Consider the following 25470-nt stretch of genomic DNA (forward strand, 5'->3'; position numbering starts at 1 on the left):
AAAAAAAAAAAAAAAAAAAGAGTAGGCTGGAGATTGAGCTGAAGAAAGTGAAGGTAGAAAGCTATATTATGTAATATACCCCTTCTCCCACCCTTATGCACAGTGAAACAAGGGAGGTAAGAGCAAGACAAACATTTGTGGAAGGTGGCAATGCATTCCCAAGGAGAAAGATGTCACTAGGGAAAAACTGCAAAGAAGTCCAAAGCACCTTCATACCCTTTCCCTCCGCAGCAAGATCTCTTCCCTTCCTTCCTCTCTGCCTTCATCTCCTCCTCGCTCTCCCCCTTCCCTCCTCCTCCCCCTGCCTTATCGTCCCCCCTCCATCCCCTGCTCTTTTCAGCAGGAGCTGTGTCTGAACCAGGACTGTATATTTTGCAATCTAGCAGTCCAGGGCTACTGATGGAGCATGGCTCCTGCTGAAAAAATCAAGTGAAACAGAAGCTGGAAATGTGCACTCACATACACGAGAAGGAAAAAGAGGAAAGCAGGTTTGCTCTTTAACTCGGAGAAAAGAAGCTGAAGCAAATTTCTTCCACTGCCCCATAAGACCTTTGCCGAGAGTCTTTGCAAAGAAAACTGGCACTGCTTTAGAAAGGGGAAGGGAGAAAGGGATGGGGAAAAAAAAGATTTGCGAATATCTATACGAAAGAGAAGCAATGTGCGTGTTCATGTAGATTTGTGGGTGCATGAATGTGAGAAAATATGTAGGCAACGGTGGGGTTGGGGGGAGAGCTTGATATATTTTCTTATCGGGGAAAGACACGTGAATGCAATTCGCGGACAAGGGCATCCAGCTCAGCCCAAGAGCAGAAGGGGGAGGGGAGGGGAAGGGGGAGGGGGCTGCTATTTCTAAAGACATTCATGCAAAGAGGGTGGCAAATGCTGTGAGCATCTTTAAAGGAAGCTTCCTGGAGATCTAGAGAGAAAGAAGCCCAAAGAAGGAAAGAAAGGGGCTATGATTTCCTTGTCCTATTGCTTTGTCTCTGGCTCCCTCTGGCTCTGGAAGATTAGCCACAGGACGCAAAGATGCCCAGCTGGTCACTGCCTGCCCAAGTTCAGTTTAGCTGGTGTTTCTCTCCTGTTTAGCCCAACTGCTTTCTCTGAAGGGGAGGACTCTCAGCCCGACAGCCCTTTAGTTTAACCTGAAGAGCGTGTGCCGCCTCTTTACCCATCCTAAAAGCTTGCTGGAGGTGGAGGAGAGAAGGAAAGAGGAGAACTCGAAAGTGCCTGGGGAACACTGGATGCCAGAAGGAGGCAAACATTCCCGTGGACAAAGCAAGAAAGGACAGAGCAGACTGATTTAATTGCCGTTTTCCATCTTTTTTCTTTTTTCTTTTTTCTTTTTCTTTCTTTTTTTTTTTTTTCCCCCCCTTTTTCCTCCCTATCTTTCGGAGGTTTTTTTTGAAAACCCAGCACAACCCCGAGCACCAACCCCGAAGCCCCATCCCCTTGGCTAGCTCTTATGGGAATGAAACACTCCTCCCGCTGCCTGCTCCTCCGGAGGAAAATGGCGGAGAACGCCGCCGAGAGCACCGAGGTAAGGACACGAGCCGAGCCCTGCGCCCGGGCTCTGCCAGGCCGGGCCCGGAGCCTTGTGCAGCCGCAGAAAGTGCCGGGCAACTTCCCGGGGCCTTCCGCTTTCCCCCGGCGCCGGGGCGGCCGCCTTTCCCTGCATGTGCCCCCCTTGCCCTCCGGCTGCGTCCTCACGGGGAACTTCGGACCCGGCGGAGCGCTCCGGCTTAGGCAGAGGAGATGCTCTGTGGCGTGTGTACAGGGGCCGGGGTTTTGTGATGCGGATGGTTATTTGGAGGCGCTGAGCGGGAAAAAGGGAGAATAAAAATAAAATAGAATAATTTCTGCAGCACCTTGGCCAGCTCCCAGAGTTTTCCGCCTGGGAGAGAGCGGCGGCGGGCTTTTTGGCAGGAGTGCTTGAGGGAGCTGCAGCACCCTGGGTGTCACTAAGTGGAGCTGCCCGAGCCGGGGGAAGGGCACGGCAACTTTGCTCGCAAGCCCCACTCGCCTGAGTCGGGCAGAGGGGTGATTTGCCTCGCGCTGGGACGGAGACGGTGCCCTGAGAGCTCCTCAGGTTTCTGCGAGAGGAGAGAGAAGCTGCATAATCCCCCCTTCCCTCAACCTTTCCCATCTCAGCAGGCTCAGTCCCTTCCCTCACGTTGCCTTGACTTCATGGAGAGGCTCCTCAAGGGACAGGCGTAGCGTGCCAAGTCTTTCCCATATGTGGAAGGCGGCAGGATGCGCTCCCAGCCCCTGGGAGGGTGTGCTAGGGAGCCAGGCGAAAGCATGAGTGCACGCCAAACTCCCTGCTGCTATTAATAGCCTGTGCCTAGCGTTCTGCCGGAGCGTTTGACATATGGTTACCCGATAGGCAGCATGGCCATGTATGGGCTCCCAAGGACGCTGCACATCAACCAGCTTCGACAGTTTTCCCCTCACGTGCGTAAATGACACTGACATCCCTCCCCAGTTGCTCTGCAGAGGTCCTGAGGAAAAGAAGCATCGCTCCGGTGTGACTGAGCACGCGACTATTCCATTCTTCCCTATTCCAGGGTACAGAGTCCCTGCCAAATTGCTCTTCCTGCCACAAAGTCCTCACAGTGGATACCCTGCTCCCTTGTTAATCCCACATTTTTACCTCCTCGTGCTGCTGTCTCTGCCAAGGAAGACATACTTGACCTTCATGAACATGTCTCCTTTGGCATGCCAGGTGTAGAGCAGCATTAATGTAATTTAAGCAATAAATCAAAGAATATGGCTGTTACCACATTATAACCGCCTCAAGAACTGTCTGCAGAAGAGTCATCTATAAATAGCAAGGAGTCAGGCTACACATCTGTACACTGCCAAACTGTCCTAGCACTGACAGCAAATATTGTATTAAGGGTCCCAGGATCTCAGCAGTATTGCAAGTAGAAAGGTAGAATCACAAGCAGTTGTTTTCAAAGCCCTTCTTTGATGGAATTTGTCCTTAAATAGCAACAGGGATTCAGGTGAGAGGAGCTCTTTAAATGTTCCTCTTCTATTTCGACTCGGTATTTGTACTTATTGTTTAAAGCCATTTGTCTTTCTGTTTGTGCAGTGCTGTACACACTGCAGTATACTTTTACAGAAAAGACTTTCTTAACAACAGAGGTTTCATTCCAAGGCTATATACCAGTCAGGAGAATATGCAAACAGCAGATGCTGTGTTACTTCTCCTTAGTGTATTCATCAGTGACATATTCATGAAATGAGGATGAAAATATTGCAGATTAGGCATCTTCTGTTGAACTTCTACATTTAGAAAGGCAGAGTCTATATGCTCATAATACCTAACAGAATGTTTCCTAATTTATTCATTTTCAGCCAATTGATATTAATATTTGCTTTTCTACTGAGAGGTTTAGTCTGAACAAATGGAAATGTACCAGAGAAAATATAGCAAGACCTTTGCAGCTCCTGCATTAGTCATACGATAGCAATTTGACCCTCAGATCTATAAACCTATATTTCTTTAACTTTCTCCTGAAAATAGCAAGTGTTGTGTGACACAGGGAATGTGAGACAAAGCATCCCACTTTTGGATTTATCGCAGTGAAGGTTGTGGAGGAGGAAATTAAAAAACAGTATGAACTGCATCCATTTGAAACTAATGGGGCTTCACTAATACACATGGTGATCCGATACTTACTAAATTTCTAAAGAGCTTTGATGCCATGGTAATAGGCATACTATGAAAAATGTCAGTTACATAGAACCATTAAAAGATTTAACAAATGATCAAAATTTTCCATTGCCATATCATTGCAAAACGTTCTGGATCTTAACCTGATTGATTTCACGTTCAAGTGATACCAGTAAGTACATTACAATTTAAAAATAACAATATACCAGTTTGTTGAAATCCAGCACAGATGAAAGTACACAAACCAAGTGTTCAAGGTCTAATATGGCATGTATTCTGCTTCAGTAGTGGGACAGTTCACAAAAAATATGTTAAAGTGTATGGAAACTTTTTGTTCGTTTTATTATCATCTCCTCTGTTGACCATAGTGCAAAGTTGATATATGAAAGAGCTTAAAGAAAAGGTAGCAACTATAGCAGACAAGAGAAGACTGAAGACACTTACTGTACCCTACAAGAAAAAAAGGATGCAAAAGAGCAGGAAAGCAATAGTTCACTGTCAAGGAAGACCCTGAATATTACCTTAATATTAATATTATTGACCCTAAGTTACAGTATCTTTTATTTTGTTTTAGTGTGAATGTGTGTGTTTTTAGCATAGTGCTTTTTGGGAAAAGTAAACTTGAGGGTAATAAAGCTATACTTTTTTTTTTTCTTTTTTTTTCTGTGTAGAATCTCTCTGAAGACCTTAGAAGTTTCAATCTTGCAAGAATGATTTAATTTCCTTCTTAGAGAAGTGCACAGCTAAAAGGAAAAATATTCTGAAAATCTTAATTCCCCCAGATCATCCCATGAACTTCAAGAGAAGTTCTGTTGGGGAAAAAAAAGCTGTAGAATCACTGATCAAAATATAGAATTAATATTCTGTATTAGTCAAGAGAAAAGCCTTATCTACATAAAACAGAATTAAGTCCTCTGAGACTAATCAAAGATGCTCACACAGAAAACAAAATAGAAGAGAATTCTTTTTTATACATATGCATGAAGATTCCCCCAAATTCACAGTGCTGATCTGTATATTTCAATTTCTGTTTGTTTTTTTTTTCTTTCTTCTTTTTTAATGCCCAAGCATGCAGGCAAGCGATATTAAAAATTAGTAATAATTAATATCCCTGTTATCAGCCATGGGAACCAAACTGAAAGAAGTGAGCAAAAGTGTATATAATTGTGGTTTGGGAACCAGTCAAGAGAACACTACAAAACTCCACAGTTTATATATACATAAAACAGAGATATACATGCAACAGGTTAGTCTCTGCCAGAAACCACTGTTTCCATATGGGGAAAACCACCTCACCTAAATTCTAGGGTCTGAAAATGGGCTTTCTGTACGATGCAGGTTCACAGTGACATAATAAAGAGCAAGTCTTATGCTCAAGATTTTGCAATGTCTGTTGAGCAAAAGTATGCCTGTTGCTAAGTATAGAGAAATTAGGCAATTTACGAATGGTAACGAAATAAATGTACAGTCCTACCTGAATGTTCTATTACATAAATCTTCTTTTCTGGATTGAAAAGAAGTACATTTTTCCTTTTGAAGGTTTGGAGTATTGGGTATAATAGAAAAGCTGTAATTCTTCCCCATTCAAATGAATGTAATCTCCTCATGGAATACAGATCTGTCATTTGGCTTGGGGAGATTACACTGTCCTAGTTGCAAGAAAGCCAGCCAAACCACTACTAAGGGGAAAGAAGTCATAAAGTATGTTGAAATCATGAGCTCCTGCTTGTGATTCATGAATAGGAATATGGTTTTCCACTTACTAAATTATCAAAGTATAACTTAACAGAGCAAGAGAAAGGTAGTGTGCCTGGCACAACAGATTCATTTTATTCAATAACCTGAATAAAAAGTTGAGGAAGGTTCTGTTACCCATTCTGCCAATGAATGATTTTAGGCATGTAAGTTAATCCCCCTATATCTGAGCATTTCCATACAGACTGTGGAATTCTGGAATCTCTTAATAAAATGTGCTGTAGGAAATTATTATTTAGTGTTACTAAGTTGTTAAGAACACCATATATGAATGAACAATGTTGAGCAGGTGTTGCTTAACCAAGAGAGAACTAGCTCTGGTATGTAGTGTGCTTCTCACCTTAGCGGAAGCCTTAACATAACTGGCCAGCTAAAGAAGTGGCTTATGACATACCCTTCAGCTTCACTGAATAGTATTCCACGTGTTGGCATCTCTTATTTTAAAACAGTAAAACGCCGTGGTAGATGTTTGTGTGCAAGAGACCAGACCTCTGGCCCAAGTTCTAGATGTTTCGGACTACTGACGAGGCAGTCAAGAAGCTGACCCATCATGTCAGTGAAGAATGATGTCACTGTATGCATAGTCAAATCCCCAAATGCTACAGAGTCAACTCTGATTCTAAAAGAAGGGTGCATAGCACTTCCCTCTGTATTATCCTGTGCAATGCTCCTGATAGGACCTCTGTAGACAAGGCTACTTAGACTAATAACAGTGTAGCTCTAATGTAGTCATGGGGGTTGTTTTGGTTTCTAGCCAATACAAGAGTGGGAGAACAGAAATATGACTCTGAGCCATCTTCTCCTACCCACTTCAGCTGTGCAAAACATAAATTTAGCACAGCAGAAGATCTTCTCAGTGTAGCTAAATGCATTCTATTCCTTTCTCAGATTTAATACTAAAAATTTGAGACGTTGTCCTACAATATTCTTTTTTGGCTCCATTGCAGAGGAAACTTAACGGCTGCATTAACAATTTAAAGAAGATGTAAAAATGCTTAAGCTTAAAAAAAAAACCCACAATCACTCAGGACATGAATCTGAAGATAAATGTTTCAGCCCAGATTGTCACCTCCTCTACTAGACTGGTATATTTTTTTATAAAAGGGTATAGTTCATCTTCATGGTATCAAGGACCAAGTTATATTGTGGCACAGCCTCTGCTAAAAGAGAGCTCCAGGGAAGACTGTGCTTTAAGAGTCAGTGGAGCTAGTGAGCAGTCTGTGCAGAAGTTGTCATAAGAACTCTTTGTTCAACCTCTATAAAAAGCCCTAAAATTTTTCAAAGAAGAATGCAAGAAATTACGTAGGTGGCTACCTTTTTGATTGCTCTAGCTGCATGTATAGAGAAAGTGGGGTTAACAAGTCTGATTCAGCTGCCTTTCCAGGCTTTCCCACCCAGCTTGACTGTGAAAGATAAAGACTTGTGCCTCAGGGGGGCCTGGGTGAGGCAAAGAGAACAGAGACAAGTGCATAAAGGTAAAAAAGCACTGACCCTAATTTATTCAGAATATTTGATTCAGTCTTTCTGAAACTGCAGCAAAGAGCAGTCCACTGACAAATGAGGTGATCACCAGTCAGAAGGGTCGAATGCTGAAAGCAGTTGCTCTTGCTTCCGATTTCAGAGGGCATCCTGCTGCCTGCTGGTCTGCTCACTTGCTTTAATGACAGATACACTTTGAACAAGCCTTTAGGGATGAGATTGTCCTTTCCCTAATTTTCTTTTTTTCAGGATTAAGCCCAAAACAAAATAGACAACACATACTAATCTTGGAGAAGCAAAAAGGAGGTTCTCCACTAAATGCATAAGTTGGGGAGGTCTACAAGGATGTCTTCATCATGCAGGACTGGAATGATCACTAATCACAGCCATGCCTGGCTTTTCAATTTTTTCCTAAGCAGGCACTGACTGACTCCGAAGAGATCCTTGGCATGTTATTTCTGAGCTGTTGTGCAGGAACAGAGACAACTTTCCAAGTTCACAGTAACTGTAGGAGGATGAGCACCTCTAACAATAGTTCCGTTCACTGTTTCAGCACTAAACTGAGTTTTAACAGGAGTATCAAGATGGAGGGTGATGGTTTTATTTCTTATACATGAGTTTTTCCTCAGATAGGAAATACTCAGATAGGAAATACTCATATAGGAGTATTTCCTCAGATAGGAAAAATCATTTTACATGAAAAACTCCAAATTAAAAGAAAAAAAAGTAAAATTCTGTCTTTTCTGTAAGCTCTGCATATATAAAAAATGTAAAAGCAATTTGGATTATCAAATGGATATATTTTGGTTCAATTGCATCAAAAATGTTCAGATTTAGACACCAGAATTGGAAATAAGGTATATTCAAGCAAACATTTATTATCATATTTATTTTATCTGAAAGTTCTGTTAAGGAAAAAATAGAATATATTTTATGTTCTCAGTCTGAATTGTTATATGGTCATAAATAAGATCTTAATGTCTTCAGTGCCCAAATTGAAGAGAAAATTTCAGTAGCAACATTTCCTTGCAAGGAAATTATGGAGGAAATAAAATGCTTAGCTAAAATTTTAGACAGAGTCACAGTAAGAAAGGTAAGGAGAGTACTCTTCTGACTCACTTAAAATACCCTGTCTGGCAGTTAAGTCGTGCTTTTGGAAGCTTTGCTATTTTGAGGACTGTGTTTCTCATGGACCTTTCTTTCCAGAGTGTGCCATTGCAAAGGAAGGGGCATCACCATTTTTTTCCTGGCTGTTATTCAGAGAAAAGGAGTTCTCTATAAGAGCTTTTCTAAGAAGGGACAGTATGCCAAAATTTGTGAAGATATGTATTTACTAAGACATTATTTTATACCTCAGTCCTCCTCAGCTTTGCCTGATGTCAAGCTCTTCATCGTGCTGTAGCTGGAGGCTTCACACTTAGCATGCCGTCCAGGTCTGGACAATACACTTAAGAGCCCTCTTAAGTGCTCTCTTTGTCCTGCCCAGAGTTCCAGGCATATCAGAATCATTCTGTCACAGTTCCCTGTAAAAGCAACAGTAGCAGTTCTCTCTCTTGTAACAGTGTCATGAAAATAAGCATATGCTGTTTTGGAAAGAGCGGTATTCTCCAAGGATTGATATCGAAGTATTCCATCAGTGCTGTCAATACACTCTCAGACCGTATATGGTGTAGCAATTCTCCTGTCCCTCTTGACCTTTTCTGCCCATAGAGCTTACATTTCGTTATTCCTAATAGCAACAGAAAGCTCAAAACTGGTCTTAGAGCCCAAAGGAAAGTGTGATGAAGCCAAGGTCTTCCATTGCTAGTCTGCCAGTCCAAATTTATTTCTGTTGCAGTCTTTCATTTCCCAAACAGAAGGGAAGAAAGGACAGCCTGCCACCTGTTTTAGCTTCTATTGCATGGACCTGCTGCTTCTACCCTACCTGTTTATCACATTTGTATATCACATGTCCTGAAGCTGATCCCTGTTTCGGGATGAAGAGAAGCAACTACTTTCTTGGTCCTTAGTCACAAATAGGGAAATCAGTTAACTCTTCTGTTAACACTTTCTTTATTAGTTTTGTTTGGGGTCCATACACCTCATAATCATGCCCTGTATTAGACATTATAGTGTCTGAAGTGTGGGATATGCACATTTTGACTCTAAACTCAGTTTCCTTGAGATATATCTGGAGTAACTCCACTGAGTCCTTTACAAATGGGGATCACTGCTGAATCACAAAAGTGTTAATTAGAAAGAACATCTGAAAATCACCTCAGGCAACCTACCAGTAAGGTTTATGTATATAAACATTAGAACATGTTGGTCATGACTTTCTCTAGCCAAGTCTGGGGAGTTTCCCCTGTCTCTCTAGGCAACTTCTTCAAGTGCTTTACTTTCTCCTCAGTGAAAAAAGGTTTTCCTAATGTCTTATCTGAACATCTCTAGCTCCTAGCAATGACCTTTCCCCTTTGCGACCCAATCTGCTGCTACCAATAAGAGTTTGGTCTTTTCCCACAAACAGAACAATATCTCGATAATCATAGAATCAGAGAATCCTTAAGGTTGGAAGGGACCTTTAGAGACCATCTAGTCCACGCTCCCGCACATTCAGGGTCACCTAGAGCACAGGGCACAGGGCTGCGTCCAAGCAGGTTTTGAAGATCTCCAGAGAAGGAGACTCCACAACCTCTCAGGGCAGCCTGTTCCAAATTACTAATTAGATTAGTAATCTCTTTTTGCATGTCATTTTCTCAGGTTATCGGCCACTGCAGTAGTATCTTTCTTATCTCCTTTTGATTATAAGTTCTTTGGAAATAACGTGTGGGAAATGCAAATTAATTTTTTTTAACTGAAAAACCTTTATAGAAGAAGGCTGACTAATTAAATGTAGAATGATAAATATTCTACAGTAACTCTATTGATTGACTTCCACTGTGTATTTGGTGTGTTGTAGTTTTTCTTGGACAAGTCCATGATTTAAAAATGAAACCCACTATAACTACTTTTAAAACACTAAAACATAAAATTAAAAACTGTATCTGTATTTGCTATAAATCACCAGATCCTCTACAGTCTGAAGTAGGCTAAGTATGTGAAAGCATGAAATTGAAACACAGGAATGTATTTTAGGCAGAGAAAATAAAGAAAAAAGGAGCATATTTTGGGGGGTGAAGAAGGATGCCTGCAATTTTAGAGTTTTAGAGTTTTAGACTCTAAAATCTCCAGTAAATCTTTTTCAACTCTGAGTAATTGTGTCTTCATCTCTGATATTTCTTCAGTTAAAACTGGCAAACATGAAGTCTTCCTCAAGTGAAAAGGTCTATTGTGGAAAATAATGCAATTTAGTCATGAAACAGAGTGTGTTATATAAATATAGAGAAGGATAAAATATTGAAAGTGTTTTGTGAAGATGTGAAAATAAAAGGAAAGGATGACGGAAGGAAGGAAGCAAGCAGACAAACAAACAAACAAAGAATATCAGGGACCAAGAAGTTGGAGGCTGAGAAAACATGTGAGGCTTTCAGGAGAATGGATCAATTTTACAGCTTACATAAATAATAGGATTGCTTTTTGGTTGTTCTTTTTTATTTTTTATTTTCTTTCAACAGCTCTTAAGGTCTTGTGCAAAATTCACTTTCTCTATACTCAAAAGAGAAGAAGAACAATGCTGACTAGTTTTTGACTGCGTGAGGTAGATTACTCAGTCATGGAATAAGAAGAGGCAGCATGTAGTTCTAATAACATGAATAACACTCCAGCCAAACATGAATGAGAAAATAACAGGAGAGTCAGAAAAGCACAGGACATTTGTTTCAGGAAAATGTACTAAATCTTGAATCATATTTAGCATATTGTGCTGAGCATAATGTTTCATTGACGATTAATCAATGAGGCCAAGTGATTCAAATGACACAGTGCTAAAAATTTGTTCTGGAGAATTTGCTTTTAGCTTCAAGGTTCAGTCCTACTGGCTATTTTTCTGTGTCCCTCCTATGGGGCACTCCTAAGTCCCCATATTTTTTCATTCTCAAGGAACAGAAAGTCAGAATGGTCCACAGAAACTCTCAGAGAGACTCTGACGGGTTTCATATGTTTGACTGGAGTTACACCAGTTCAGAACAGAAGTTTTTGCATTGCATGTCATAGGTAAGCAACTGGGCATGAAAAGGGGAATGACTATATAGATAGTCATCTGACACTGTTCATCTCTGACTGCATAACATGACGTCTCCATCAAGAACGCTTGTTCAAGAATTCCTCTTCACATGTCTAGCATGTATCTGTCATACAACCAGGTAGTCATAATTACTAAATTTTAGTTGTGTGAAAATCTATTAGATCTTCAGGAAACAGAGTAGTGGCAGTGAGCTTCAAGAGCAATTCATCTGGAATCAGCATACTCCCTCCCATGTTTAAAGGCCTACAAAAGAAGGTGCAGCAGGAAATGTATTCTGGTTATGGACTGAAGAGGTACTCATTCTTCATAGATAGCTTATATATAGTGTATAACTTACCCTCCTCTCCACATCAGTGATCATTTCTTTCATAATAATTCACAGGTAATTCATAGTGTCTCCACTATGAATTAACTAAAATTTAGGCCATTCTGACATTTAGATATAGATGTCTAGCCACCATCTCAATCTTGGAGTTAACTTTTACTGTCGAGCCTTTCCTGCTTCCCCTGTCCTTCATCATACATTCCTCTTATTTCACAGATCTGCAGCACATACATTGCATTCAAATCAGGTCTTTTTATAGGCATTCAGTTCCAAACTACATGTAAGTTTTGCTGTCAGAGAGGCAAAAGAAACTCAACAACAACAACAACAACACCAACAGCAACAATATAACACTGCGAGACTCAAGAGTGGATAGACTCTCAGGGAAAGATTTTCACTCATTCCCACATCTATTCACACATGAATACCGTTTGTTGAAAACTAGCTCTATAACCACTCCAGTGAATACAACCAGCAGAAATGCAACACTCCTTCCCACTAGACTCAGTATCCAGCTCTTGGACAGCAACTTAGCCCCAACACACAACAGTTCCCATTCAGGCACTCTGCTTCTATCTGTGTATGTCTTAGATATTCGCATAAAAATATGTTGCCCCTCTCATAGTGATGGCACCATCTCTCTTCTTCCTGCAAATTATACTGTCATTGTTTCTAGATGCTAGTATTCTTTTAATTATTAAGAGCAAAGGAAGTAGTGCTGTCATAGTGTGTATTTTTATTTTGGTTTTCTTTATATTTGACTTTCAATTTCTGTCCTTCTTTCTTTAGATAATGTTTGTTTAAGCAGTGCACTGAATGGGAGACAGATAGTTAGATAAGGATTTTGAGCAAAGATGGTGTTCTCCGTGTGACTCGTGACTGTGGAGTTTTCTTGAGATGTGAAACAGAGAACCAATAATGCCCTAAATGTCTATAAAAATATCTCTTTCAGTTGTCACCTTATGGAGTGGAAAACTAAAGTAATTTTGCTTGTAAGATTTCCTTTTAATACATGCAACTGATTGTTCTAGCTGTGCCAACTGGAAACGAAGGCATACTGATCTCAAGGCAGGTTTACTCTAGTGAAAAGACATCAGTTTCAACAGAGTTATTTTTGATTTATATGGATTCCAAATCAGCTTACATGTATTTCATGATCGTGTTAGAAAGGATGAATCATCCCCTTCTTGCCATTTTTGAATACTGGAGCCAGCCTCCTCTGGATCTCCATGGCCTTTCAAAGGTGATTGAGAGTGGCTGTGCAATGACATCCCTCAGAATTTGTGGGCATTTCAGGGTCTATTCCTCAACTTCTCCACAAAGTCAGTGTCTTCTTTTCTTCAGACTCCTCCTTCCCCTCTCCTCCACCCTTTCCCTTTCACTGAAACTGGGATTCCTGAAGGCCAGGCTTACAAAAAGGACTGAGGCAATGAAGGCTTTTCAGTGCCCTTAACCACCAGGGCCCCTGACTCATTCAGTAACAAGCCCACATTTCTTCCAGTCTTTCATTTGCTACCTAAGTCCTTAAAGAAGCTTTTCTTCCTGTTCCTCATACTCTTTGCCAAAATAAACACCAGGTGGACTTTGGCTTTCCTAGCTCCGTCTCTGCATGCTCACTGTCTCTATATTCCTCCTAGGTTACCCATCCCTGCTTCTATCTCTTGATTGCTTCATTTTTGTGACGGAGTTTTATCAAGAGGTCCTTGTTCATCCATGCCAGTCTCCTGCTACCTTTCCTTGTTTTCTTGCTAATCAGGAGGGAATATTTTGAGCTTGGAGGAGGGGATCCTTGAAAATCAACCAGCTTTCTTAGATCACTCTTTTCTTCAGGTAGGAAAAAAGATTCTTCCAAGCAGGTTCCTGAACAGCCCCAGGTCTACTCTCCAGGTTTGTGATCCTGCTGCCTCTTCACAGGATCCTGAAGGATCCCTCTCAAAGTCACTGCAGCCAAGGCTTTCTCCTGGCTTTCACATCCACAAGCAGCCCTTCCCTGTTTGTAAGTATTAGGTCCAGCAGAGCACCTCTCCTCATTGGCTACTCACTCACATGTCAGGAGCTGTCATCAATGCAGTCCAGAGAAGTAGTCACTGATGGTGTCCAGAAACCTGCTGAATTGCTTGTATCCTGCTGTCCCTTTCAGCAGGTATTGAAATGGTTCAAGTCTCCTGTGAAGAGCAGGGCCTGTGAATGTGAGTCTACTTAACTTTCTGTAGAAGTCCTAATTCACTTTGCTTTCTTGATCAGGAAATCATACTCAGATGGCTGACCTCCAGATGGAATTTATGTCCCTGAGGAAACATTTTAATGCTTTTGGACAGCGAGGTAACTTTAGTTGAAATCATCTGAGAATGAAGGCTCCATTGCTTTTGGGAATAGAATGTCTTCGTGTTAAGAGTACAGTGTGATTTGTCAGTGCTTCTGTTACTGAATCCAACTATATTGATCCGGTATTTTCTCATTATAAAATATACAGTGACAATACTTAAGATACATTGGCAACAGAGAGAGCTTGACTATAAAAAAACAGAGGAAGTTCCATCTCCAGATGGGGAAGAACTTCTTTACTGTGAGGGTGACAGAGCCCTGGAACAGGCTGCCCAGGGAGGTTGTGGAGTCTCCTTCTCTGGAGATCTTCCAAACCCGCCTGGATGCCGCCCTGTGCCACATGTTGTAGGTGTGCCTGCTTGAGCGGGAAGATTGGACTAGATGATCTCTAGAGGCCCCTTCCAACCTTGAAGATTCTGTGATTCTGTGAAAAATGCAAATCCTGAATTTTAGGATGTCACTAATCTGGAATACTGATTGCAACCTGGCAAGGAATATTAATAGAATCACAGAGTGGTTGAGGTTGGAAGGGACCTCTAGAAATCATCTAGTTCAAGAGCCCTGCTCAAGGAGGGACCTGGAGGACACGGTACAGCGTCGCATCCAGGCAGGTTTGGAAGATCTCCAGAGAAGGAGACTCTACAACCTCACTAGGCAGCCTGTTTCAGAGTTCTGTAACCCTCACAGTAAAGTTCTTTCTCAAATGTGAATGAAAAATCCCGTGTTTTAATTTGTACCCATTATTCCTTGCTCTGCTACTGGCCACCACTGAGAAGAGTTTGGCCCCATCACTTTACATTCTTTCCTTGTGTATTTGTACATGCTGATAAGATAGAAGGTAAAGCTAGATGATCAATTTCATTTGTGGCCAGTGAATCAACAGCAGATTAACATTTTTTTTTTCCATTCTTAAATCATGTTGGGTTAGGAGAACCCAGATGATTAAGATCATCTCCTTAACCTACTTAGACCATCTCCTTAGCCTGCTTTTCAAAATCTTGATTTAGAAGATCCTGGTCATGAAAAATGCTTAGGCACATAAACTAAATGGGATCAAAGCCTCATGGTAAAATTTGTGCTTAGTGGGTTTCTGGCCTTAAAAGGTATTTCAAAAGTCATTTGTTAAAATCTTCTTTACTCTTGTGTTCATTTGTGTGCACAAATAATGAGCAGCAGGAGTCAGATTTCTAAGTTTTTATAGTTTTGGTGCTAGTAGTAAGGTGCCTACTGGCTGAGAGCCCTTGTTGGGCTTCTTTTGATCCCAAGCAGCTTTTTGTCATGACTTTTAAGCCATAGTAAATTCTTATATATTCATTATTTACTTTACATAAACAAACTGATCTATCCATGATTTAGTCTACTCTAGTCTACTTTAGTTCTGCTAGTCCCCTTGCCATGCTACAGTATGAGATAGTTCCATGACAGTCTTATATGGTCCATCTTATAATTATTCATTAGCTGATCTGATCTTCTGGTGTTAGCTTTGAACAATTTTTGTACTGCTGGCCAGATTAAATTGCTTTCTTTGCATATCTTTAACTTTATATGAAAAACAGGGCTAAGACAAGGTCAGACAAGATGTTTTGCTTTCAGGATGCCAAAGCCTTCAATGTCCTCCTTCTGCAAAAACTAGGGTATAGTGGAAATTTTCTTAACACATTTGTAAGCACACTTAAAAATGAACTTTTTACATTTCTTCCCAGTTTCATAAACACCATTTGTCCATTTTATTTTGCACCAGTTATGAGTTATGGTATCATGCTGAACCCAATACACTAGTGGCCTGTTATGAGACTACCCACAGCATAACGTGCATGAAAGTAAGAACATTTTAAGTTCCAAGTCACTACTGTTATACTTAATATAAGAAGAAGATTCAGTGTAATAAATAAGCATTAGTATTCCAGAGCTCTTGAGACTGTTATATATACATTAATCATAGAAGCAGAGGACTGGCAGTTACAATGAATCTCTGGAACTCTCCACCCCAATCTCATGCTCAGAGTGGGACCATTGCTAATAATGTGTCAGGTCATTGTGTCTTTGTCTACCTGGGTCTTGAAAATGATCAAGGATGCAGATTGCGCAGCTTTCCTGGGTGAGGTATTCCAGTGCTGTATTTGTGAATTTTTTTCTCTCTAAGGTTCTAAACAGAATTTTCTAAGATGCAAATTTTAGCTCATTTGTCCTTTTGTATCATATGCTCCAACTAAGGAGAGTTTTGCTGTCATCCTTGTAATTACCCTTCAGATAATACCCTTCAGGTAATTACAAACAGAATAAAGAAAGCCAGCTCTCTCAAACTCTCTTAGTAAGAGGTTCTCTAGTCCCTTAGCCATTGTACTAACTCTCCACTGGATCTATTTAGTTTCCCTGCACCCTTCTTGAACCAAGGAGAGCAGGACAAAACTGAATGCAACACTCCAGGTGCAGTCTTGCAATTTAGTGGACAGGGATGGTAGTAGTATCAGTTGGTATGGTGGTCACTCTCCTTCTAATGTAGCACAGTGTTCAACTTACCTTACTTGCAATGACAGTGTAATGACTGCAGGCTCATATTCAGCTTGGTGTCCACTGTAATCTTAAGGTCTTCTCAGCAGAGATTCCCAGCCTGCAGTTATGCCTGAAATTAACTATTCCAGTTCCATCTCAGGTGCAGAATTTTGCACTTTATGTTGAACTTAATGAGGTTTCTGTTGAACTAGTCCTCAAATTTCTCAAGCTCTTGCTTTTTTAGTGTCATTCATGTATTTGCTGAGACTGAAATCTATGACAGTATCCATGGCATTGATGAAACAGAATGAACAGTATAGTCCCAAATATTGACTCAGGCACATTCCATTTCCTTTAGGAACCTAGGTTGATACCAAGCCATTGATGACTATCCATTGAGCCTGGTGGTTCTGCCATATATATGCATATATACCTGTTTCAATTATGATGAAATAACTTGAGTAATTTAAACTTTATTTTTAAAAGACAGTTTTACAGAAAAGTCTTGGCTTTTCATTCAATAACATCCTTTGTATTTACTGCCTTCCTTTTTATAGGTGCATTTTCTGAAAAATTTGTTCTAGTTGTGGAGAATTATAGGAATATGTAGCCTTCTATTTCAAGTTAAGAAAACAAGCTGACATTTCAGATATAAGAGATATAATGTTCTGAATTAGATTTAGGATGAACTGTCTTGGTGAGATGTAAGGAGTATAAATTCCCAATGCAGAAAGGGAACGTTTGAAAATAACTGTCTCTTTCAGTGTATACCTTTTCCAAGCTTATATGCCTTTGTTTTAGGAATTATATGTAATGAATTTTGTTTTCTGAAGTTCTGAACCACCTGCATATCTCATAGAGGTCAGAGAAGGATTAGATCGTTAATACACTTCAAGTGTATTAAGGCCAATTTTATTAGGATGCATAAAGTGCAATTTAATTGCTGTCACAGAGATCGCTTAGATTTTTTTTTTTTTTTTTTTTTGTCAATAAGAGAAATTCAGAACAAGTTGACTCTCAAAAAATTTTATCTTAAAATTTCTTCAGCAGTTTGGACACTGTTACTATCATTCTCTCAGAGTCACTTTGTTCAGGCAGCTTTTGCCATGCCTGAATAATTTCTTAAGAAGAATATATACAAATCAAAAGGACAAAACAAGTATTTATTGCTTAATATACCAAAGAATTCGGATTAGAAAGCTACTGGGCTATGTGTTAATGCGCATTCAGAAAATAAGACTGCCAAAGAATCTTTGCTTGCCAGATAATCATAAAGCAGGTGGGGAAGGATCAGCTTCTGCTTCTCTCTACAGTGGGTTCTTCATGTACTTGTTGCCATCTTTAGACTCCATTAGGATACTCTACTCTTGCACAGTAGTGTTTTTTTCCTAAATGCTTGAACTGCTAATGATCTGAGGAATATCCTAGCTCACTGGGCACTTTTAAAAACGTAGATGCACATTTCTGAATATTTCTCTGCCTATGTACTTTTGAAAGTCTGGCCTTATCTATATTTTAAGTCCATACTTAGACATTTATTTTAGCTCTGCAGAGAAATCGTGTGTAGGTTAAAGACGAGGATTTTGAAAGATTATCTGAGATTATACTCCACCTGGAATGCAAAAGTGAACCCTGTTTTTGTAATTAAGATCTTTCTGCACACCACAAATAAATGAAGCCTGGGACTCACTGTTCATACAATACAATCTTCACTAATATTATGCTTCACTAATAATATTATACATATTATGCTTCACTAATATGCTGGGTTTAGTGTATATAACCCCCAAATGTCTGTGCAGAAAATCTGGCATTTTCTGCACCTTTTATACATATTTCTGACTAGTTAATTGCAGACAGATATAATAATCCTATATGAAGTCACCTAGAACTGTAAACCTCAGTTAAATTCTTCAGATACCTATAGAGTTATTAAGGGAATGACTGGAAAAATCAGATGTACTTTGTAGGTTAACTGAGTCAAATGATGATGATATGTTAAATCATTAAAGTTTATATATTAAATCATTAAAGTTTTAAAAAATAAGATTTCAATTTTATCTAATTTACAGTCTTGGTGTAGTGTTAATCATGGGACCAATGTCATCCTTTTTATTATATATGAGCAAGACATGTTACACTGTTCTTTCTTAGAAGACAAAATTATATCCCTACATATATCTATGACCATTGTAATCTTACAAGGATAGATAAATGCATGAACTACGTATTTGTGGTAAAAATTTTTCAAAGGATTTAGTAATTTTGAATTGTATGCACACCACATTGTGTGCATACACAATACAATAATTTTCTAGGTAGTGTTTCCTAAATCATTACCAGTATGTTTTCCTGTGAAAATGAAAATCTGTATTAATCATATTCTATAAAGAATCAGTTTTATTTTCTATGCCATAAGGAATATCTATGATCGCTTGATTGCATCTATGCTCATTATTGTCATGCCTTTCAGAGATGTGAAATTGTAATCTGTGTTAAAAACATACATGCCACTGGGAATCAAAGTTTCTCTAGAACCCACTGGCACTTAGAGCCCCAATAAATGTAAGTTACGTATGTATAGGAAGAGTAAAACTACACAGAGAATAAATATTTTGGTCAGAAAGAGGAAATGTGGTACAATTCCTTTTTCTGATTTTGGTGATCATGGGGGAAAATAAAAATGAAAAGAGAAAATTGCCAAAACATTGATTTTATATTCAAATGGCATTTAACATGCAAAATAAACAAACAAAGAAAAAGGAAATCTAAGATCTTTAAATATGTATTTTATGAATTGCATTCTTTTTCTTCCCCTGGTTGATATTTCAAAATTCTAGTATATTTAGAAATCTGCAACACAGGAACACAGCCCTGTGTTCTCCTCAAGGGTTCTATCCTGTGAAATGTTGAGTATGTTCACATCTCTGCTGATTACACTTCCTTTTACTTGCAGAAATATGCATGTGGAGTAATTCAAATGAAATAGAACATTTATCCTGTATTTAAGGTACAACTCTGCTCAACACTTGAGAAAATGAAGCCTCAATAAAATGAAAAAAAAACAAACTATATCTTACAGTCTCTCAATTTAAGTCTCTTAACTGCTTCATTATCTCTGACATCAATTGAAGATCCAAATACTACCTAATAAACTCCTCTTTTATTTTCTTTAGTTAGGAATTCTCCATGGAATCAATATGTTATTATTTGGACTTTTCTAAAGAGGGAGGGAACTCAGTCTTGTCAGTTTGCTTTGTTCTACTTTCTCATTTTTCTTCTTCTTTACTAAGGACCTTTTTTCACGATATCGCATTCAAAAGAAACAAATTGTTGCCTTGTGGTATTCAATTCACGTCAGTCATGTTTCTGGTGACAGAACAGGTGCATGCCTCTGAATCTCACAATGTCTCATAATTATTCTGCTGAAAACAAGTATGTTGTCAATAAAAGGAGAAAAATAAGGGCTGTTTTTGATTCGGTACTTCCAGGGCTACAGTGGTGCAAGAAAAAGACACTTTCACAATGCTTAAGCCCTTGAAAGGATTCAGCAGTTATTTGAATCCCTCTTTCAGGTTCTTCTAGATGGCAATAGTTTTTTCCCCATGGTATTTTAACAAATATGCACAACTCATTTATTAGGGTCCTCATGTCCTCTAACTATTCAAGGAACCTTTTTCATCTTTTTATTTTAAATGGACAAACAAAAATCTAGATTCAGTCCACGTAACTTGAAATGCTTTAGCAAGGTGGCCTACCTGTCTGAACAACAGAGAGAAGCACTTCTTGCAGGTCAGCTCGGCCCCTCTCAGACCTGAATTACCTTGGAAAGCAGCATCTTTCTTTCCGTTGTCCCTAGATAGAACCTTTGGTAACTAGGCTGCCAACCCAGAGGCCTCTCTTAATTTTCGAAAAGTAGTGCAATTCGGGTCTCTATGGATTTCTGTATACACAAATAGATCCAAGATCAGATCTCATACTTTCCTTATATTATCATTCAGCATAACAGGTCTAGTTCATGTGATAATAACTGTGCAGATGCGACACTTCACTGCTGATGTCCTTGTAATAATATTAACAGGCCGGCCATGATATTTTCATTTTATGCAGCAGTTCTGAAAATATATCTCCCCGATTCACCTATTTTTCCCTTTGGTAAATACATTTCTTAAGTGTTTTTCAAATTCTCTGTTAGAAAATTTTCCCTTCCTATTAGTTCTAAATGTGCAGTAAGTTCAGAAGTGAGAGCCGATGCCTCTCCCTCCTCTGTTGCACTCAGCTGACAATCTTCTATGTACAAAAGAAGTGTTTAAATAACGTAAGATCCCAAGAGGGATCCCAAGACTTGATATGCTTCATTTCAGGAAGATTGTTCTCTAGTTTCAATCACATATTTACTGTTTTTCCATTCCCCAGGTTAAGTTACTGTGGCTTCCAGCACTGTGTAGCAATTACCACTCTATCTAAAGAGATTTTCCCTTGTGAATGAGGCATGAATAGTAGTGGAGTGACACAAATGTTGTTCTTAGGAGATTCATGAAACAGATAAGTATCCTTAGGCTGATCTGAATTCAGTGATATGGCCAACAGCATAGTATAAGAAGAAAAAAATGGCTAAAAAAAATGGAATTTGTGTAAAGAAGCTTTTTTTATAGGCATTTCAGTACCATGGATCTCATTGTTTTCAAGGTTTTCTTCATAACTGTGAATGGTAAGAACTTCTATAAAGCTGAGATGCATTGACTAATGTTTTCAAGTTAAGAGAAGACATGTGAAACATCAGTGAAAAATCACAAATCAAATGCACTTGAATCAAGGAATAATGGTCTTCCTGCTGATCGACCTATTTACACAGGCATCATGCAGAATTAATCTGAACAGAAGCCCAGTTATACAAACCTTTCTACTGTCAGTTTTTAAGCCACGTTGTCTCTAATAATGTCCTTTTAGCTCTATACTTCTGTCACAGAACAAGCTAGGGAGGAGTGAGTAATGCAATACACTTCACTTGTATGAGAGAAATAGTAATATGTTTTTTTGATATGCACAATGGTTTTGATAAGATTCAATGGCAAGGTCATTGTTATTTACTGCATGGTTTGTACAAAATTACACATGAAACTCTCCCATTGAGTCACAAGATTTAGACTGGGCCCTGTTGCTTTCCAAACTCCATCTCACAGGAATCTGGGTTGGATTCCATCTTAGTTCCAGATTTGGTCAGTGGATTATTTCTAAAGAATTACATACCTAACCAATCCCAGGTAAAATTTAGTAAAGCTTACAAAGTTTTAGAAAGCTTGAGCATGTTATGTTCACTTACCATGGAGCTGTTGTTGGTAAGGGATCCCTTAACCTAAAGGAGTAACCTTGAGAGGTGTCCCTGCTTAAGGGGAGATCCTGACATGCAGCCCACGGCCATGCAAAGAGAACTCAGCAGGCTCTGAGGCTGTCCCCATATTTAAGAAATAAATAGCCTTCTTACTTACAGTCATTTTTGCATGTTGGACGAAGCTCTGCTTGTACAAGCTGAATTAGTCCTTGGTTATTGTGCTGTTTGTCTGTCTCTGCAGAATCCATCAGGATGTCTCCCATCAGCATGCTGCCATCATGACTGTTATTGATAGTTATTGTGCTATTGAGTGGGGCAAGAGAACAGGGAAGTAGTCACCATGATCAGATAATGCCACTGGTGACACACCTGAATAGGGCTAAGTGTTAAAGACCAGGTCAGACTGGGGAAGTCATCTCAGTGTATTTTTTTTTCCTCATTTCAGAAGGACTTCTTCAGTCTGCAGTAATTCTATAGCAATCTTTTGAATGATTTCTCTATTATTTCACAAATAAAAGGGAAGAGGAGACACTCTTGCCTACATGTAAAGTTCTTGTTGTTCTCCATAGCCAAAGCTTTATCTAGCAAGAAGGAAGGATCAGACCTCACACAGGATGCCAATAGAAAAGCATAGCAGGGCATGCAGCAGCTCCAGAAATGGAGTAATAGAATGCAGACAGCCTTTGCCTGCTTATAGAAAGGATTATTCCATGCATGCTTATAGAAAGGATTATTCCATCCATAATCAACACGTCTGCCCTTCATATCTAGGGAGAATCTGCTAAGCAGATACATCGGGCAGTTGTGTTGGCCAAAGGCAGATGTTCTAGAAAGTGAGGCAAGGCCTTCTGCCTATGCAAACATTGCCATCAATTGCTGCCCTTCTATCTCCCTTTGGTCTTCCCTGATCAATGATCTTCATTTATCACTTTCAGTACATGGCTACAGATGGACCTATAGCCCATCTGAGAGTATATTTGGAATATCTTCCACCTTCATCAGTGAAAAGAGTATGCTGATTGGGTTTCACATTGTAAGAGCAACTTAGAAAAGCTATTCGTATAGATATGAAGCAGCCAAAATTTTCACTTTCCTATGAATCATTTGTTGTCCTCCTTTCAATACTGATTGTGAAGGCAGGAGACAGATCATGCATGTTTATTTCATGTGCACACTTGCGAATATGCTTGTCACATTACAACTTTTTTTTTAACTTTTTGGTGCAAGTTGCAGTTGCTTGTTGCAAAAAGGCCTTGAGGCTTATCAAAACTGCCACAGAGGTAGGCAATTGTGGGGCGGGGGGGAAAAAAGGATTCTAAATTATGTCCATAATTCAGGAAAGGATTTTATTCAATTCCAGAGAAATATGTGCCCTCTGTCTGTACACAATAACATATGTTGCCTTATGAAACAGCATCAATAGAAACACCATCTGAGACAAAACACCCAGCCTCTTATGAAAATGAAAACAGAAAGTAAGGGAAAGCAAATGGCAATAGCAAAAGCTGAGATGTAGAGAGCTGCCTACCAAATAAGGGAGAAGAGCTTCAAAGTTAACTACATGTGATAATGTAACCGACATGCTCAACTCAAATAAAATAAAAATATTCTCACTGAAGAAAAAGTCTGGAGAAAGAAAGTAAGATGCACTATGCCTTGCAAATCCTGAAGGAAAATCATCTTCCTGAACTTCCCAATGCCCAAGACATGACAGAGACTGAATTATCCTACTACTGTACACGTATCCATGCTTTGTGAGGCTGGAAAGTCTCCTTCTCTGGAGATCTTCCAAACCCACCTGGTTGTGACTCTGCTCCGGGTGTCCCTGCTGGAGCAGGGAGGTTGGGCTGGATGGTTTCTAGAGGTCCCTTCCAACCTCAGCCATTCTGTGATTCTGTGAAAGCTCCTCTCTTTGTGTCACCAGCTTCTACACACACAGTAAAGACTTTCTGCCAGTCTTTCCGCAACAGCTGGACACTTTATATCTGATAACAAATTAAGCTTTGAATCTCCTCACAAGTGATTTATTTTAACCATTACAAACAGAAATGCTGAGTTGCAAAAAGAATATAATACTCAAATAAGAGTACACTAAGAACACAACAAATAATACTCAAATAAGAGTACACTAAATACACAAAAAATAATGCTCAAATAAGAGTACACTAAGAAATGTCTGACTTCTTCAGAGTCACACAGTGAGTTAGGCTTAGACCCGACATTGAGGACAAAGTACTTCTAGTCTGGTTATGGCAGGAGGACAAAAGAAAACTTATGCTGTTATATGTACCAGTGAGCTACAGCTCCAGAGGAAAGGAGAGGATGTCTTTAGTCTGTGCAAAGAAATAGACTATTTTTTGACTCTTTGAGAATTGAAGGTGCCAAATGTGGGACTTCTATTAAGTGTTGGGACATATCTGTTGGTAGTTCTGAAGCTGCACTAAGCTGTGTAAATTGGTGTGTTGATTTTTTTTTTCTGGCATTTCATCTGTCACTTCTCAGCCGTTTTTTCCTTTCTTCCCCCCCATTTTTTTTTCCCCTGAAGAAGTTTAAAACTAATAATGAATAAATATAGGTACTCCCTTGGCTGAGTCTCTTTTATGGATGAGATACTAAACTGAAAAAACAGCAAAAGCCAGGCTAAGAAGAAAAATAGGCAACCATTGGAGATTTTTTTTTCCCTTCTGCCATCCTATTTAACAAAGCCTATGGGGTGTAATATCTTCCAGGAGTTGTCATTCTGAGCTCTCTGAAGCTATAAAACAAAGGAAGATAGTGGCTAGGAGGATAAGAGATGCAAAATGATTTGGGAGCCATTGGGTGCATTGGTTAAGCACTTGGAGGACTATATGCATAAAGGCTGTTGAAAAGGAAAAAAGTTGCCTGGCTCCCTCTTTAAAAATAGCACGGTCACAGCAAGTATGAGGAAGCAGCAAATATGGGGAAAACATCAGATTTTTTTTTTTTTTTTTTTTTTTTTTTTTTTTTTAAAACAATCTTTTGTTTTTCTAAGTTTTTTTTTCAGGCACATAAAGAATTTAATAATTATGAGCAGGTTCTTGTTCTACTGAGCTGACAGAGTAGAACGTTCTTCATAGGTGAAAACTTTCACCTGATCTAGCAATCTCATTTTTCTATGGGCTATATGTGAGGTCATCATTTGTTTTATAGCTTGTATGAGAAATAATTTTTCAAGCATTATTTAGCCAGCTAAAGAGGTGCTGAGAAGATAATATTTAAGACCTGTTGACCTTAGCTAGTCTGAAACACCTTGCTGGTTTGTAGGTGTGGTAGATGAGTTGTCAGTGGGTTACAGAAGATAAGATTGCAACTAATATGTACAGCATATTTTGGTTCCTCTCCCTGGTGTTTTCCATTTGATCAGCTGCCTTTTTTTTTAAGTCTGATATTATATTTACTGTTCATGAAAGACAAGCGATTGGCAGCACTGAAGAGTAAAGTCCTCACTTTATCTTCATAACGGAAACATTTGCCATTTCCTCTGCCAGGATATCTCAGTCTTGCTTGAATCTCCATGAGGAGACAAATTGTGAGCAGTGATAACAGGGTACTGCAAACCCTGTTGCAGTTCACACATCTCTGGTTTCATAGATCTTAATTGTTGGATATTGGATATCCAATTGGAATTGTTGGCATCGGTGGATAATTGTTTATCCAAGGAACTGCAACAAACTCTCCCTCTTTACAGAGTACAATTTTGATATTTACAATAGAGGATTCTGTATCTTTTGCTGTCCTTTCAACACCCATCTGATCCTTCTGAAATGGCTTCAAAAGTAATCTGGTATATGAATACATGAAGATTAATAAAAAACACCAGTACAATTAACATTTCTACTCACTGCTTCAAGATAATAGCAGCATGTCCTACCTAGCTCTTTACTATTTGAAAACAAATA

General features: G+C 39.3%; 1 protein-coding gene across 1 annotated transcript in view; it reads left to right on the forward strand.

Moving 5' to 3' along the window:
• Positions 1 to 1462: 1462 nt before the first annotated feature.
• The window catches only part of LOC112956896 (protein arginine N-methyltransferase 8), a 60470-nt gene continuing 36462 nt past the window's right edge, over positions 1463 to 25470 (forward strand). The window contains exon 1 of the mRNA XM_026050381.1: positions 1463 to 1537. Within this exon, the coding sequence (XP_025906166.1) occupies positions 1463 to 1537 (75 nt within the window). The remainder of the gene's footprint in view (positions 1538 to 25470) is intronic.

Source organism: Nothoprocta perdicaria, unplaced genomic scaffold, assembly GCF_003342845.1.
Source record: "Nothoprocta perdicaria isolate Ctin4 unplaced genomic scaffold, notPer1 scaffold_68, whole genome shotgun sequence".
In the NCBI taxonomy this organism is placed as follows: Eukaryota; Metazoa; Chordata; class Aves; order Tinamiformes; family Tinamidae; genus Nothoprocta; species Nothoprocta perdicaria.